Source organism: Aulonocara sp. 'chitande type north' Nkhata Bay, linkage group LG7 (assembly GCF_057382095.1).
Source record: "Aulonocara sp. 'chitande type north' Nkhata Bay isolate Kocher_YH1m ecotype deep benthic linkage group LG7, A_spYH_male_GT1.1, whole genome shotgun sequence".
In the NCBI taxonomy this organism is placed as follows: domain Eukaryota; kingdom Metazoa; phylum Chordata; class Actinopteri; order Cichliformes; family Cichlidae; genus Aulonocara; species Aulonocara sp. 'chitande type north' Nkhata Bay.
In genome coordinates, this window is record NC_141350.1 from 50077060 (window position 1) to 50092835 (window position 15776).

Consider the following 15776-nt stretch of genomic DNA (forward strand, 5'->3'; position numbering starts at 1 on the left):
TTAACTTTAACTCCTTCATGGACATTGGACATGCAATGTTTTGTTTAGAGGGTTATATAACCAATGTCAGTCAATTTTTTGTGTTTAAATATCTGCAGATAAATCAGGGTGATCACGGGACTGAAAACATTGGAATGTGAATCCATGCTAAAGAAGTGCGCACGTTCAACCACCGGACCCTAGAGGGCGATATTGATACAGCGGTTCAATGAAAAATGTTTATTTATTTGTGAAATTAAAATGCAAAAGGCAGTTTCTAAAAGCACAGCACGCATTAAACTTTTGTTTTTGTTAGACATTAGCTATAATTATGTACATACAAATTATAAGCCATAGCCTAAAAAAGCCGTTCTCCACATCTTTTAAGATGCAATAAAATATCCAAACAATCAGTCCTAATATTAGTTTAATACATGTATTTAGACATTCAGGGTCCCCAGAGGCACATCTTCATAATTCTACTAATTTTCTCAGCGGAAAAAAAAGTTAATAATTGCCTTGTAATTGTAAAAAACTTTTTTTTTTTCAACAATCTACCGATATTACTTGAACGCACCATTTTAAAGCTTCATATTTCCCCCAGCTTTACGCGGGTACGTGAAGGCAGCAGCGGGCCTTGCGTAGCTGCGATCTCCTCGGGTCTTCTCGGGTCCGCCACAGGCTCGTGTTTCATTGGATACACACAGCGACACGCGGGACAGCTGCGAGCCGAGACTCGCTGTTTGTTTTTATCACGAAGCTTTTTTTTTTTATTTATTCCAAATCGGCTGTAAATCCATCATGAAGCATATGCGGAGTTATCGGCTGCGCTGCAGTTCACCACCACCGCCCCCACCCAACTACAACAACATCAACAAACACAGCAGCGGGGCCTGTCTGTGAGCCACACTCGCTTCTTTTGATATGCAGCTGCTCTCCTGTGTCCGGGGTGGTCTTTGTGTTTATTTGGAGGGCGTCGGCTTTTATTGTGCTTTTTAAACAGCCTTCCTTTGGCTCTCATTCAATCGGAAGGAGCACAGCAGCAGCTACGTCCTGAGGAGGAGCGTCCCCCTGGTGTTTTATTACGGCAGAAGACCCGGCAGCAGACAGGGACTCAGGAAAGCACAGACAAGAGACAACATGTTCGACATGAGAGGGATCCCCTTTGTCCTATTAGATATAGTCTGTCTGGTTCTGGGTATGTATTTAAACGCCTTTTTCCCGTCCTCGCTTTTATGTACTATGCTGTTAGTCTTTTTGATGTAAGCCGATTTAGGAAGCAGGTATAAACCTGCTGAATGGGTATTTAGCAGCTTTCGTTCACGTGAAGGGAGTGGTGCTGGATTCACTGACGTTGTATTTACAGTGGTGCTACAGTACAGCTGTAATATGTGAGCTTATCTTCAGCAGCTTCTATGCAAACTGACTTTTCAGTTTGTGCTGGCAAAGCATGTGCTGATAAATAATTATGACATTAGACGCAGTGTAAAACTAATAATTCATGCGTTGAATATCATATTAATTACACTGTACCAGTAGATTTCTCTCCTGATCTTGTGGTTTGGTACTTGTGGCGCACTGACTTATTCTTTTACTTATGTAAGGGGAAGTTTGGAGTCTATATGCTGCTCTATAATCTGTGACTCATTTAAGCCAAATGTAAATTTCCTGACACTTAGTTTAGAATACAGTGCTACCTCTGCTCAGCAAAGTTTCCTGATACATGTGACCACACTTTCCCTACTGTTGACGTGTTGAATAGCCCCACGTGGTGGGACCCGTGGATTGAGTTAGAGACTCATTTCTCAGTCTCTGTTCCTACCAAAGATCTTCTCCAGACACGGCAAACACAAACTGGCCATTAAAGTGAAGCAAAGAGATTCTACCATTATAATGAAGAGCACTTTTTAACCACTCCCAACAGGGCTGGGGGGCTGGGGCTGCTTGTCCCCGAGCCTGGTTCTGCTGGAGGTCTCTTCCTGTTAAAAGAAAGTTTTTCCTCCCCACTGTCGCCAAGTGCTTACTCACAGAGTGTCGTATGATTCTTGGGAGTTGGTCTGTTGTAGGGTTTGTTGTTGTGGCTTGGCGCTATACAAATAAAATGTGATTAAATTTAATTCATATCATGTTTCAACAGGTCTTATAGTCGTGTTGATATTTCTCATTTGGCCATCGCAGTAATTGCTTTGTCTTAGATTTAAGGTGAGCAAAAAGAAACATATATCAATTAAAGGATGCAGATTTCTTTCTGCTCTACACCTGAACCTGTGTTGCCCTGAGAAGCTGCTTGACTGCCTGCGTGCAGTTCACATTCACCCTTTAATTCAAAGGGGCTATTAAATTACAAGCAGGCATCTTGTGAGAGTCTGTTTCCAGACAGATGAGGCTGTTAGCAGCAGTCATGCACTGCTGCATGTTGCCAAACATGCACATGCATGTTGTGCTGTTAGAGTCACAGGAATGTCATCTGGTAAATGTGAGATTAAGATTTTTCTTTTTTTTTTCTTCTCTGCCTATTTGTTTGTGTTTGGCCGCTCGCAGCAGTTGTAAAGTTAGCCGTGAGCTGTCTGGTGTGCGTTTCAGTCCCAGCTTTCTGGCATCTCCAGCTGCTCCAGGCTGTCAACTTCAGCTGGTGAGGAGCTGTCCCTCATGAGGGTGAGGACAGCTGCAGAGGAGGCGCGCAGAGCGGAAATACCAGGCCGAATGAATGGGCAGTTTATTTGTAGATGATGGCATATCCTGGCGTTGTGCATCTGTGCGCGCCCGTCCATTTGCAGCCTTGCGCATTACCTTTCACTGATGGACTCATGCTTTCTGCTTAAATGAATCTTGTCTTCTCCGCACCGTACAATGAGCTAAACAGGCCAAACAGCCTGCAGGAATGGCAGCAGCATTACATCAAGACTTTGGACTAACTAATCAGCCCGTTCTGGTATCCTTATGGTATTTTATCTTAGCCGAGTCCAAAGCTCCTCTCACATCTGTGTGAGTCAGTCGTCCAGCCACAAACCTCTCAGCGCAGTTTGCTGACAAATTGCCCAAAGAGTGGTTATGTCACTCGTGCCGGAAGATGTTTTCATCTTTAAAATGTAATGTTGCAGAGTATAAACCAGTATTTCTTGTGTAACCTGATGTAGTTCTTACTTACTATTAGGACAGGTACTGCATTTCATTACAAGGTAGTGCAGCTGTTGTAGATGTTCAGTCTTTTTCACCATATAATCACCAGTCTGAAGTAGTCCTGAACTAATGCCACACATTGTTCTTATTGTTCTTGTTCTTCAACATTATTAATAAAAATAAAATAAAGCAAACAGCTTTTTATGATATATTGATTTGTGATTTTGTTCTTTTCATCAAATTTAACGACACAAGTAATACATAATAAGGTTTGTGCCGTTTGACACCTTCGTTCTGTATGATATGTTGTATGTTTTTTTAACGTGTGAATTTTTTGCTGTGGTAATTCCTCCCGGTCTCTCCTTCCACAGGAGGTCTGCCTCTGGCAGCCTATAACCTGGGTAAGATCCGTCCCTACCAAAGGGGCTTTTTCTGTACAGACGACAGCATCAAGTACCCTTTCCACAGCAGTACAATCACCTCCACGGTGCTCTACACTGTGGGCTTCGCCCTGCCCATTAGCTGTGTAAGTAGGAGTCGCTTAAAGCAGGCTCAACATACATACACGACCCGCTTCACAGCCAATATATTGACTTGCCAACAAGCACGTGTTCCGTTCTGAGCCGGTTCCTGTGGTGTGACGCATAAGCGGCTGTTTTAGTGCCCCACCTGCATGGAAAGCAGTCTTTACTGTTGTTATCAGCTTTGGCAAGTCAAAATATCCACTGTGAGGCGGTCTGTGGGGACTGAGAGAGCAGCACATCAAAGAATAAACACCCAGAGTCGAATGGAGGACAGCAGTGACACCGCTGACTGTTACTGAGACTCTGAATATGTGTCGGCTGCTTTTACTGGAAGTGTATTAAAAAGAGTTAAAGGTGAAGGAGGATGTCCACTTTACAACTACTGCAGAACAATTAATAATAGTTTATTTTATTGTCATTGTCAAGCACTACAGATGGATTTGTGGGGGGAAAAACCCTGTAATTCACTTGTTTGGTTTCCTGATGCAGTCAAAGAACTCTAAATCACATTTAGTCCAGCAAAGCACACAATCGACTATTTCCAGATATTTAATTGTGGATAATGACTGAGGCCAGGCCTTTTGGAGGGGTGTGGGGGGTTGGTTTTATGTAAACATCAGAGAGAACTTTATGTCTCTGTTATTAATCTGTGCAACAGACATTCAGGCTGCGTCCTCTGTTCCTTAAAATAGCTGGAATGCTCTTCTGGAACAGAGCGGTTGTTTCTGGAGAATGACGGGAAGAGCAGGAAGAGCGTCTGCTTTCTGCTGCTTTTGTAGCATCAGTGATTCATCCCTCTCTTTTTTTCCCTCAGTGTCTAATAACTGCTGTTCAGCGTTATTGCGATTGACTCCATTGTTCCCTGTCTGTTGATGTGAGGTTTGGGAGGATACGTGGGGATATGGAACAGGACCACTGAGGAAGTTTTTTTTTCTTTTTAGGAAAGAGGAAAGTGTGTTGATAACAAAGAGTCCGAATCCGCCTAGAAACACGATCGCCGCTGTTCCCAGCACAGGAGCAACGGAGATGCACCTGCTCAGCTCTAATCTTTTTTAGGATTGACTTTTCTTCATTAACAGAAACACTAACCACAGTTTCACCATCTGTCGCTCTAACACTTTAACTATTAATGATGTTCCTGAAAGCCGGACTTCAGAGGAGCGTGGGCTTTTCCTCAACGCCCTCTCACGTGGCTGCTGGCTCTTGCTTTGCGTGGTGGAGAGATCTCTGTCCCGCTGACATCTTGTAACCTGTATTTGTTTCTCTGTCTCATTGCTTCTCTGGTAGCTGGACTCCCATTTGCAATTCTCACTCTGCGACACAGTCCTTTCCACCGGGGCTTTTTCTGTAACGATGATTCAATCAAGTACCCCTATAAAGACGACACCATTTCCTATCAGTTGTTAGGAGGTGTCATGATTCCCGTCACGGTACTCACTGTAAGTGCACAGTTTTTGTTTTCTGTTCACTTCTGTACATCTTTTTTTTTTTACTCTTCTTCAGTTTGGAGTTTTGCTGACTGCTTTCATCCACTTCTTTTTTCTTCTTATACTCGTGACCCTGCTTAATGGAACTGCATGGTTCTAATCCTCAATGCATGATTTGTTTTGCTTTTTAAAAAACATTTTAACCCCACTCTACTAATGTGCTAGCAGTTTGATTTGTTCAAATCATTTTTGAATGTTCTACATTTAATGAGGAAACAGAAAAGAGGTAGGGGTTTGTTTTTTTTACCTGACCTAATCTGCCGCCTCGGGCTTTAAAATAGAGCAGATGTGTAACCTACAGATGTGAAGGTCTACGCAAACCTTCTAGTGATGACGGAGGTCAGGTTTTATCGTTTTAAGTAATGACACGGCTATTTAGAGTTGTTAAACCTACACTATTTTTAACTGTAAGTCGAGATAAAGCAGCTCTTCTGCTGTAAAGTAATAATGAAGAAGCAGTGTGTTTGTTTAAGCCTTCGAGGCCTGTTGCCTGTTCATAGCGTTGCAGAAACATGATAACGTGCTCATAAGCCTCAGGTTTCATTTAAAGTTTCAGATGAACTGAAAGAGAGAGGCTTACTGTGTTAAGTGGACATCCTCCTGTGACCTCAGCAGCTGTTGCAGAGCCCTTCTGATTACCGTCAAATGAGCATTTATGTATTTCGAAAGCAGCATTATGAGAAGGATTTTCTTCGTTGTAAAGGATTAGATCAGAAGATCAAAAAAAACAAATTTGTCAGACATTTCGTTCATAATGTCATAATCTTAGCATAAAAACTGGAAATGAAGAAATAGCACAGATTCAAAGTTGGCTCCGCTCTGTGTCTGGTTCTGTTGGAGGTTTCTTCCTGTTAAAAGGGAGTTTTTCCTTCCCACTGTCACCAAGTGCTTGTTCAAAGGGGTTTGTCTGGTTGTTGGGGTTTTCTCTGCATTATTGTAGAGTCTTTACCTTACAGTATAAAGCAGCTTGAGGTGGCTGTGTTTGTGATTTGGTGCTATATAAATGAGATTTAATTGAATTATTCATAACCACATGTCCAGTCTTTGCTAATTTGTGGGTTTATATTCAGGTCCTGATTTGACAGAAGAGTCAATCTTCTGATCTAATTCTTGTTTAAGAAGCAAATCATCATAGATGAGTCTTCAAAAACAAAATCAAAACAATGATCCTGGGATTTTGCCTCCGACGTTCATTTATCTGCATCTTCTTTTTAAATGTGTCACTCTGTCATTCTGTATAAAGGTGTAACTCTGTGTCCTCCCGCCCCTCGTTGCAGATGATTGTTGGCGAGTGTCTTTTAGTTCATCTAAACCGCATCAAGTCCAAGTCGTCTTTCGGCAGCTACGTTGCCTGCCTTTACAAAGCCATCGGCACCTTCGTTTTCGGTGCCGCCATGAGCCAGTCTCTGACGGACATCGCCAAGTATTCGATCGGCCGGCTTAGGCCGCACTTCCTGGATTTGTGCAGACCGGACTGGAAACTGATCAACTGCTCTGCAGGGACTTACATTGAAGACTTCACCTGCACTGGAGACGCGAAGCAGGTCAACGAGGCCCGGTATGTATGACCCAGCACCAGGAAAGCAGAGCTCCAAGCACAGAGCAAAAATGATGTCTAGGCTAGCTTCTCAAGTGTGATGATTCAGTGCTTTATGTTGTATAATGTCTAGCTGGCCTTTTATTGGAAAAAAGCAAACCATTTAAACAGATCACCATGGACTCTGATTCATCTTTTTATTCTGATGTTTAGATTTGAAACTAGCGGTTGCAGCCCGAGTTCAAATAAGAATGAATTTGTTTCTTTTTTTGATTTCAGATGTTGAAACGAACACCTCTTTTCCAACTTTATGCACACCAGCTTTGTTTGTTTTGGGGTTTTCTTGTTGTTGAGCTGATTATTGCAAAAATCCTCAGGCCATTGTTTTGTAACATGTTCACAGTGTAAGCACAAAGGGCAGAGGTGAAGCATGTCACTGAACAACCTCTGAATAGCCGTTTTAGAGTTGTGCTTCTGACTTTCAGCATCACTTGCATCTATTACTGAAGCGTAAATGAGAACAAGCACATCAAACCTAGCAACGTCACTCCAATGTGAGAAATATGTAGGTTCCAGTTATACGTGTAAGACTGAGTTGAGATGGCCCCTTTTGATATTATAAATAAGCTAGATTCTCAGCACTTACTCAGCACCATATCCTGCAGGAGATAGTGGTTCAGCAGCCGCAACCATGAGCTGTATTTGTAAGTACACAACTGCTGCGATCTGTTGGGGTTGATGGGAGGCAGACAGGACATAAAGACACACTGTGGAAGAAAGCCAGAGATTAATAATAACTAATGATCTATGAGCACACAGTAATTCATTTTTAGATTCACACAGCCTAAATGTATTTGTCCTTCCTGGCTGAGGCTGCAGCAGGATTATACTTCTGAAGTCTTATTTGTTCTTTATAATGTTCTTGTAAGAAATATCCAGCTTTACTCCCATCCATTGTCCATTGTTTACCGCCACCGGCGGCGTTAGCACCACCGCTCATACCGAGACCCAGAAAAGCCGGGTCAGTTAATTCAGTTGAGAACCACATGACCGCTTGATTTGATTTTGGTCGTTAGGGAAGGGAAACAAACCTTGGTTATGTTGCACTCCTTCATAGTACAGTCATCATTAATGATCTTCTGGCATAGATAAAGATCGTTTTTAAAAAAACAGCTGGGAAGTGTTTAGATGTGCTAAATGGGTGACATCTGTAATGTGCGCAGCTGCAGCGCGAGCCGCTTTGAGTAATATCACAGGAATGTAAAGCGTATTTTGATTTAAGGTCTCTGTCTCTTATCGGCTCAGAGCAGGAGGAAGAGTATTGGGAGGAGAGGATTTCCTCTTCTCAGTCTGACGGAGGCCCGGCCACAGAGGAGTGATGCGTGTTTATTATGGGCTGTGAGGAGGTTTACGTTACATTTGCTTCTCCCCTTCTTTATCTGTTTAAAGCGAGACGGGGAAACGTTTTGCTCGAGCTGCGGCCCTTGAGCGTAAAGGGCCCACCTACCCTTTACCGCTCTGGGGTATCTGCTGTACGTTTATCAGGGCGTGGTGCACAATCATTGCTTCCTGGAGCACCATTATTACTCAGCAGTCTGCTTTTTTTTTAAATAAAAAGCTGCTCCCTGTCTTTGTTGGCATCTGCTGGACTCTAATGCATCTAATAACTGCAACAGGAGAGGAGAGAGGAGGCTGAGATAGACTGCCCAGCATCATCTTACAGTAATATGACACCTCTGTGTCTAAGGTTTACTGCCCAGCAAAGACACAGCTCACTGTCAACGATTGAGTTCGTTTCCATGGACATGAAATCACAAATATTGATTTGTAAGGTGGCAATCATGAATTTTTCATCCTGTGATCCCTCACAGGATGCCACAGTCCTAATCTGATGCCACTGTTGGGGATTTATGGAGGTCGGCATTGTTATCGTTTACTCTGCTGGGTGTAACTAACAGTCGCTGCTGGGGAGTTGATTTATAGATTAGCTTAATTGTTAATGATGATGAAGATTTTCAGCTTTGCCATTTTGAGGGATTTCCTGTAGAGCTTTTAAAGAAAATAAGTGTCATGTTAGCAGCTCTGGGCCTAAAGTGTGCTTTTAGGTCAAAGGATAATTCTGGGTTTTTATTACAACCTAGTATATTTCTCGTTTATTCCAGCTCCTGGGGCTCATGCTAACCTGGCTCTCTAGGGTTAGGGGAAATAAGATGTTGAATTTAAAGCAGAGTATTGCAAGTATTGGTTTATAGAGATCCTTAACGCAGTGGCGGATTTTTTTTTTTCAAATTCCTCCACATAATCCACTGATTTTCAACAAGCAGCAGGTTGTTCTGCGCTGCAGTCCAGGCCCTAAATCTGATCAGTAAAAGCCTCCTGACTGGGAAAATTGTGCCACAGTATCCACAGTGTGTGCACATGAGTGCTGATGTGGTGTTTCAAACGAGAGCTAACTAAAGCCGGGGACTCTCCAGTCAGCTCAGACCGCTGTGTTAATAAAAACATGTCCTTACTCGGGTGTTGAGCTGTGCTTTTGTCTCTCTGTTGCAGGCTCTCGTTCTACTCCGGCCACTCGTCTTTTTCCATGTACTGCATGCTCTTCCTCGCTGTAAGTATCTCAGCCAGCTGCATGTTGATCTGTAATCCCATCCATCAATGTATGACTTGACCAGTGTGGCGGCTGAGGAAGCAAGGTTATTATAGTTAACTGAAAACTAAAATTCGATGTCAAAGAAACATTTTAGCTAATCAAAAAAACAACAACTAAAGATCAGACTCCTTGAAAAAGTAACTAAAATGAATTAAAACAAAGAGAAAGTTTTAGTATTTGTTTGAACTATCCATCCATTCTTATATGCTTATCCAATCCAAGGTCGGGGTGAGTGGGGGATTTTCTTATAGTTTATAATCTATCATTAAAATTATAACTTTAACTAATTATAATTAGATTGAAACTAATAAAATCTTAATTAAATTCAAATTCAGTGAGGGTAGGGAGAGAAAAAAAACAACCAAACTAGTTAGTTTAGTTTTTATTGTTTGAAAATGTTTAGCATTTTCAAACAATAAAAACTGAAGTTACCTGCTCTGGAAGCAGAAATAAAAGTGATTAGATGTTACTTGTCCCCCACAGAGTGCAGGAACTTTCCCTTTATTTCCCAGCAAAGTTCCACTTTCTACATCTTCCGCCTGTTAATGTACAGCTATGCCCGTCAGTCGTTGAAAACAAGGAAACTCTCCTTCAGATGGTCTAATGGACACAAAGGCACAACTTTTCACCTCTCCGCTACGCTGACGAGTCCATAACTGTAGCCACGTTCCTGGTTGTTTAGACGAAATTATGCAAATGCTTCACCAAGGCTGTTTATGATAAGCTGAGTGTCTGCTGGCTGTTGTTTCATGGCGTCACGAAGCAGACATCATTATGTTCCAAATGATTACTTACAGTTCTTTAAGGTTACATCTGTGCACCTTCAACCTCGCGCCCGTTATCAGCAGCACTTCCGTGTGTTGTTCTGAGGAGATTTTACTGCCCAGCACCGATTAACTTTGCGGTCTGCTGACTCATTCAACAGCAGCAGATATAAATACACACAGGGACAAAGTCTTGGCAAACCTCTCACACACACCCTCCGGCAAAGAGGAAGTTTGAAGTATGGAAAAGCGCTGCCATTTAAATGACATTTGCGTCAGAATTGAAGTGCAGCAGGAAGACACGAAGCATGAATCTTTGCAAAGCCATGGAGCTTGTCTGTCCTTGGGGCCACACCCTGTTTTAAACATAAACAAATGAACTCACTGGACACTGTTCCTGAGGCAAACAGAGATATAGAGACATTTATCAGCTTAGATCATCGATCAATTGCAGATAAACGGCCTGCATTGAACAAATTCCTTCTATCAGTAAAATTCTGAGACCAGCAGGGTTTTTTTCACATCCTTTCCCTTCGTGAACGTCCAGCCGCTCATTGCGGAAGCGGGAACAGAAGCGTGTACTAGGCTTTGACAGTGACACATGTGCTTGTTTGTGACCGTCTGTACTTTAAAAGCATGGCCCTTGTGTTTCTCAGCTCTACCTGCAGGCTCGGCTCCAGGCCGACTGGGCGCGGCTGCTGAGACCGACCATCCAGTTTTTCCTGATTGCCGCCTCTGTGTACACCGGACTGTCGAGAGTGTCTGATTACAAGCATCACTGGAGCGACGTTCTCACCGGACTCATACAGGGCGCGCTCATGGCTCTGCTCGTGGTAAGTCCTGCACTGATCTTTAAGTTCAGCCCGCAGGGGGTTTTATATATCACCCCCTTCTGGCAGTCAAGGTAAGTACTCAAACGCTGTGTGTAGATGTAACTATTCAAACCTCAGTAGCACTTATTTTTAATTATTTTATTCATTTATTTTTTTGTCTATTACAGGTCTTCTTCGTGTCAGACTTTTTCAAGCCACAAATGGAGTCCCGTAAAGAGGCAGACATCCCACACACAACTCTGCAGGAGACGCCGACAAATGGAAACCACTTTGAAAGCCCTAACTAAGCTAAGTGAGCAGTGGAGGCGACCTCTGCTCTGTCCAAACGCACGCCCGGGATCCCAGCTCTCTACCTACCATCTCACGCCAATTATCTCTGATACCCTGCATGGATTTACAACGTGAAGTTACTTGATTGTGCATTAAGTGCGCCGGTGGACAAAACACATCCTAGAAAAACCCACACTGGCCTGTTCAATTTCAAGACAGTTTGCTGTCTCGTCCACCACTTCTCCTCGTGGCTGGAGAGAGCTGAGACAACCTGTACAATCCCTGTAGTTAAGCTGACTGAAGCAGATGTAGGTTAGGGGCTAGAGGTTCTGAGAGGATGGAACTTTTTTTTTTTTTTTTAGCATGTATGAATCTACTGAACCAATGGAAAGACTTGTCTGCATGCACCCACTAAAGGGTCTGACCACTGCTGGGAGGGGTGGGAGGTTGGAAACCTGTGAATGTATCTCTGCTTAGTGCTTTTCCTGACCTGGAGTCAGTGTGCTGGATGATCTGCTTTAGGGTCAGCTTGGTCTCCATCCTTCTGACCATGCTGCCTCAGGTTCATTGTTAATTAAAGGGCTGACGGCAAAGCCGATCCCAGACCAGAGGCTGTCGACACAGCTGCCGACTCCAGGTCAGCGCCGTCTTCCTCTCCAGCTATCTAACCTGATGTTCAAATCAGGAAGTTTGATTTGTATCACGACTGGTTAGAGTGCTGCAGAGTTCAAGTCATGTGTAGCCTTTGCTGGACTGCTGCTGCTATTACAGCTTCCTGTGTAACTAATGTAAACATAAATAAATGGACAGCGTGCTTTTTATATAATCTGTAAGTAAACAAATCACCCCACAGTCATTTATTGAAATATGTCAAATATGTACATCACGCTCCCTCATCTAAAAAAACAAGAAAAAATAAAGCTGTTTATTATATCGTTTTTCCTGCATACACGGTTTTTGTCTTTAGTACTCGATGAGGTGCTGTGGGTGGAGCCCGGCAGGAGGCTTTTGATCTTTGTTATTCCGGCAGGAAAAGAAGTTAAAGAATGACTTTTTGAACATGTTTTACAATATTGACATAACTTTTCCTGAACAGATGCGTAATCTGAAAGCTTAGTTTATTGGTCAATCAACATGCATCCCCCCCCCAAAAAAAAAAAAACCAATTACAAAAGGAAAATAATTACAAATACAGAAAATAATGTAACAATCAAATATCTTTATTTATAAGTGCCTAAAATTTATTGAGCAGCAGTACATCTAACAAACTGTCTGACAATTGTGAAAAGGCTCTGCTGTTTAGGGATTTAACACAGACTACGTTTTAAGAGAAACTAATAAATATCTGGTGATAAATGAACCATGGCTGTTCCTTACCTTCAGCAAACATCTCTGTGTTGCCAGTAGCTTTAGATCCAGTATGAAGTTTCTGCACTCTGATGATTTCAGGTGTCATCTGCTGCCGATGTTTTAACAAGTCTGAAGTCAACACAATGTCTACCATTAGGGTTTTACAGCACTTCATGTTTCCATTTGCTGACAGGCTTTATGGACATGCAGATTTCCCTTTCTAGTTAGGAGCATAGCACTTGCCTGCATGGCTTAAACTACTACCAATCAGATCTCATCTGGTATTACTGCCTCTGATTGGCCAGCCGGCTTGCCTGACCCTGTACAGAATCTGTGAGATATTGTCAACAACTACCTAACAGCCCCAAACTGCAGACGAGCTGAAGTCTGCATTCAAAACAACATCAGTACTTGAGTAAAACAACTGCAGTGCCACAAGCTGACTGCCTGCATGCAACAGTAACACTGTAGTTATTCATGGTAAACAAGCACCAAGCAAGTACTTCTTACTAGCTGAGCATTTTTCTATTGAACGCTGAAAAACGTCTTCCATTAATAGTCTAACATATTTACTTTCTGATTTTCCTCAAAATTAAGACTTGAAATATTTTTATGTGTAAAATCAACATCATAGAAATGTTAAGTTGATTCAACACAGTCACTGTGATAAAAACAAACAAGTAAATTAAATCCTCCCTCAGCTATTTCAGCTCAGTTTTACTTTCTTGTTATGATGCCATTCATTATTTCGCAGCTGAGGTCAGTGCTGGCACTCTGATGTCGGTGGACTCAAACCGCACACAATAAATGTCAGTTACAAGTGCGGCTCCAGGGTGGTAGAAAAAGCTTTCATATCCTTATTTAAGGATGTTCAGGAGAAGCTTCTGTTAAAGGTGGTTTTAACTACTATATACACTTTTGGGTTTAAGTCATGTGGTCTCATCGTTGGGTTGGACCCCTTTCAGATGTTCACAAAATAAGCTTATGGGGCTGTAAGAAGATTTAACGTGGAGAGCGGAGTATAAAATACATTTTTAAATTTTCTTTTCTCATCTCTTCTTCAAGAAAACAACATTCAGAGCAGCTGTTTCAGCTGGATTTTCTCCAAATACCAAATGATGTAGAAACACACAGCCAATCGGGCTGGGAAGCTATCATCTCCAGCTGAACTAGCAGCAGGTGGTCTTTAGTGACAGATGACAGCCCTGTATACACCACACACACACACACACACACACACACACACACACATCTTTATGTCCACAAATAAAGGACTAAGAAGTGAGAGGAGTAACAAAAGTCCTGCTGAAAGAAAAAAAAAAGGTCAAAACACTAACAGAAGACACTTAATCCTCACCAGTAGCTCCAAAACACACCACTGAACTCAACACAATAGTGGATCAAGACCATCATCAGAGCCTTCCATCAGCCATCAGATAAATATGGCAAAGTCCAAAGACCATTTGTTAGGCTGAACCCACATAAAAAAAATCCACCCACCTGAAGATGCCAAGAATGCAAAAGGAGCTCTAATGTGCGGGAACAGGAATAAAGTTGTTTATGTCAATGTTCGGGGAAGGATGAATATTTGTACGCTGAGTCAAAGGAATGACTTGTTTGTGTTCGTTTGCCCCCACGTTTTCCTGGAAGACAAAGCAGGACAGCGAGGCGGTGGCTTGATCAGCTGTCAGATCATTCAATTGTCAGAAACTGTTGGACATCATCTCAGTCAGCAGGAACTCATCAGGACTGGAAACATTTACTTTTATCTTCTTTTTTTTTATCAAACATGAGCATTTAAAAAACAGGATCTCAGAGGAGGTGTGACGTGAGCTGCAGCAGACGTCTCCTTAATCTAAATTACAACTCTCTGACGGCATCGTGACTCAGGCGATGCTCAGCATTTCACCATGTGAGGGTCCAGTTTCCTTGTCTCATCAGTAATAAATGAAAACAGGGATGTGAACCCTCTCTTGTAAAGCCTCTTGTGACAGTTTGATTATAGCACTACTGCTACTACTCAAACTACAGATTTGTACCATGAAAATAAAGGCCAAAAGCATCTTTTAACAGATTGTAAGATGCTTTAAAAAACCAGGGATTGAACCACCAACCTTCTGCTCTACCTCCTGAGCCCAACCCGATTTCTGTTTAGAAGCTGCTTCACCCAGCAGTTTGCCATCCACACTGTGGGGTGTGAGATTATTGTTTATGCCAAGCAACCTTTCTCATTTTTAACTTGTTGGACTTCTTTCGGGGTTCCTTACAAAGCTGTGCGATAAGTACCAGCTGTCTTGCACATGAGATCATTTCAAACACCACTTTAGCTGTCAGAGTGATGGAGAGGAATGTGAATGAAAACTGCGTGCTTATCTAGCACCAACAGTTTCATTTATCTGCTAAAAACCTCTAACCCTCATCGTTACGACACAAAGATTTCACCAGCGCAGCTGAAATCAAAGCTCTTAAATCTCAAGCTCAGCTTCTCTGTGCTGGTGGCCATGTCTGTGTTGGTAAAGAAAAGAGATCACACATGCACACTTAAAAAAAAAAGCATCTCAACTGCTCCGATACTCCTGACACGTACGGGATCACTACAGGTTTTCACTTGGGCAGCAGTTGTCCTTCTCTCCTGGAGCTTTCTTTAGGCGCCTTCCCAGCTTTGACAGAAGTCCAGCTGGGATAACCACATTTACTCAGGGTCTTCTTGATGTGATGTTCTGCTGTGTCTGTGGGGATGGTGTTCGCTCTGTGTTGTAGCGTCCTGATGACAGTGGATGATGAGAGTCAAACCTTAAATACTGATCCTTATGTGTAGGTTTACGGTACACAACAGCTTTTAAATGTCCCCCATTCCTGATGGAAATCTCACAGTCTAAGAAGGCTAACCTGCCACTTTTCATATCCTCCCTGGTGAATATGATGTGTCGGTCCACCGAGTTAATCTGATCTGTGAATTGCGGTAGGTCCTGAGATTTGATTTTCACACGTGTGTCATCCACATATCTGAACCAATGACTTGGTGGTGTTCCAGGGTAGGATAACAAAGCCCTCTTTTCCACTTCTTCCATGTACAAATTGGCCACGATGGGTGAAACTGGGAAAACCTGCAGTCAGCTGAGACTGAAGAAGTCACTTGGATGAGTGACAAAACGTTTCTCCCACTGATGAACAGTCAACTTTTGGATATTTACGTTATACTTTCCCACATTACTTCTGAATGGGAACCCATTTAAAATAACAAAGATACAAAAAGCAACAT

General features: G+C 42.5%; 1 protein-coding gene and 1 long non-coding RNA gene across 4 annotated transcripts in view; one reads left to right on the forward strand and one right to left on the reverse strand.

Annotated features, from left to right (window-relative positions):
- The window catches only part of LOC147326106 (uncharacterized), a 32178-nt gene extending 21965 nt beyond the window's left edge, over nucleotides 1-10213 (reverse strand). The window contains exons 1-3 of one of the 2 annotated variants that reach the window (XR_015130415.1): nucleotides 10093-10213; nucleotides 9161-9327; nucleotides 7294-7414 (exon numbers count right to left, since the gene is read on the reverse strand). This is a non-coding gene — a long non-coding RNA (uncharacterized LOC147326106). Of the gene's footprint in view, nucleotides 1-7134; nucleotides 7415-9160; nucleotides 9328-10092 lie in introns of those variants that run through there. The other variant, XR_015130414.1, reaches the window with a different exon arrangement.
- plpp1a (phospholipid phosphatase 1a) lies at nucleotides 597-12102 on the forward strand. 2 transcript variants are annotated; one of them, XM_086301060.1, is made up of 6 exons: nucleotides 597-1177; nucleotides 4911-5062; nucleotides 6388-6668; nucleotides 9198-9255; nucleotides 10718-10894; nucleotides 11062-12102. In XM_086301060.1, exons 1-6 carry the CDS (start codon nucleotides 1120-1122, stop codon nucleotides 11179-11181), a joined length of 846 nt encoding a protein of 281 aa, XP_086157186.1. In that variant the 5' UTR covers nucleotides 597-1119; the 3' UTR covers nucleotides 11182-12102. The 2 variants fall into 2 exon arrangements, with proteins under 2 accessions (XP_086157186.1, XP_086157185.1); XM_086301059.1 differs by lacking the exon at nucleotides 4911-5062 and adding an exon at nucleotides 3471-3625 and having other exon boundaries at nucleotides 602-1177.
- The last annotated feature ends 3674 nt before the right edge of the window (nucleotides 12103-15776 follow it).

Coding starts and splice junctions, on each gene's coding strand:
- plpp1a (XM_086301059.1), top strand. CDS start 1,120: ATGTTCGACATGAGAGGGATCCCCTTTGTCCTATTAGATATAGTCTGT. Junction 9,256..10,717: donor ACTGCATGCTCTTCCTCGCT/GTAAGTATCTCA, acceptor TGTGTTTCTCAG/CTCTACCTGCAGGCTCGGCT. Junction 10,895..11,061: donor CGCTCATGGCTCTGCTCGTG/GTAAGTCCTGCA, acceptor TGTCTATTACAG/GTCTTCTTCGTGTCAGACTT.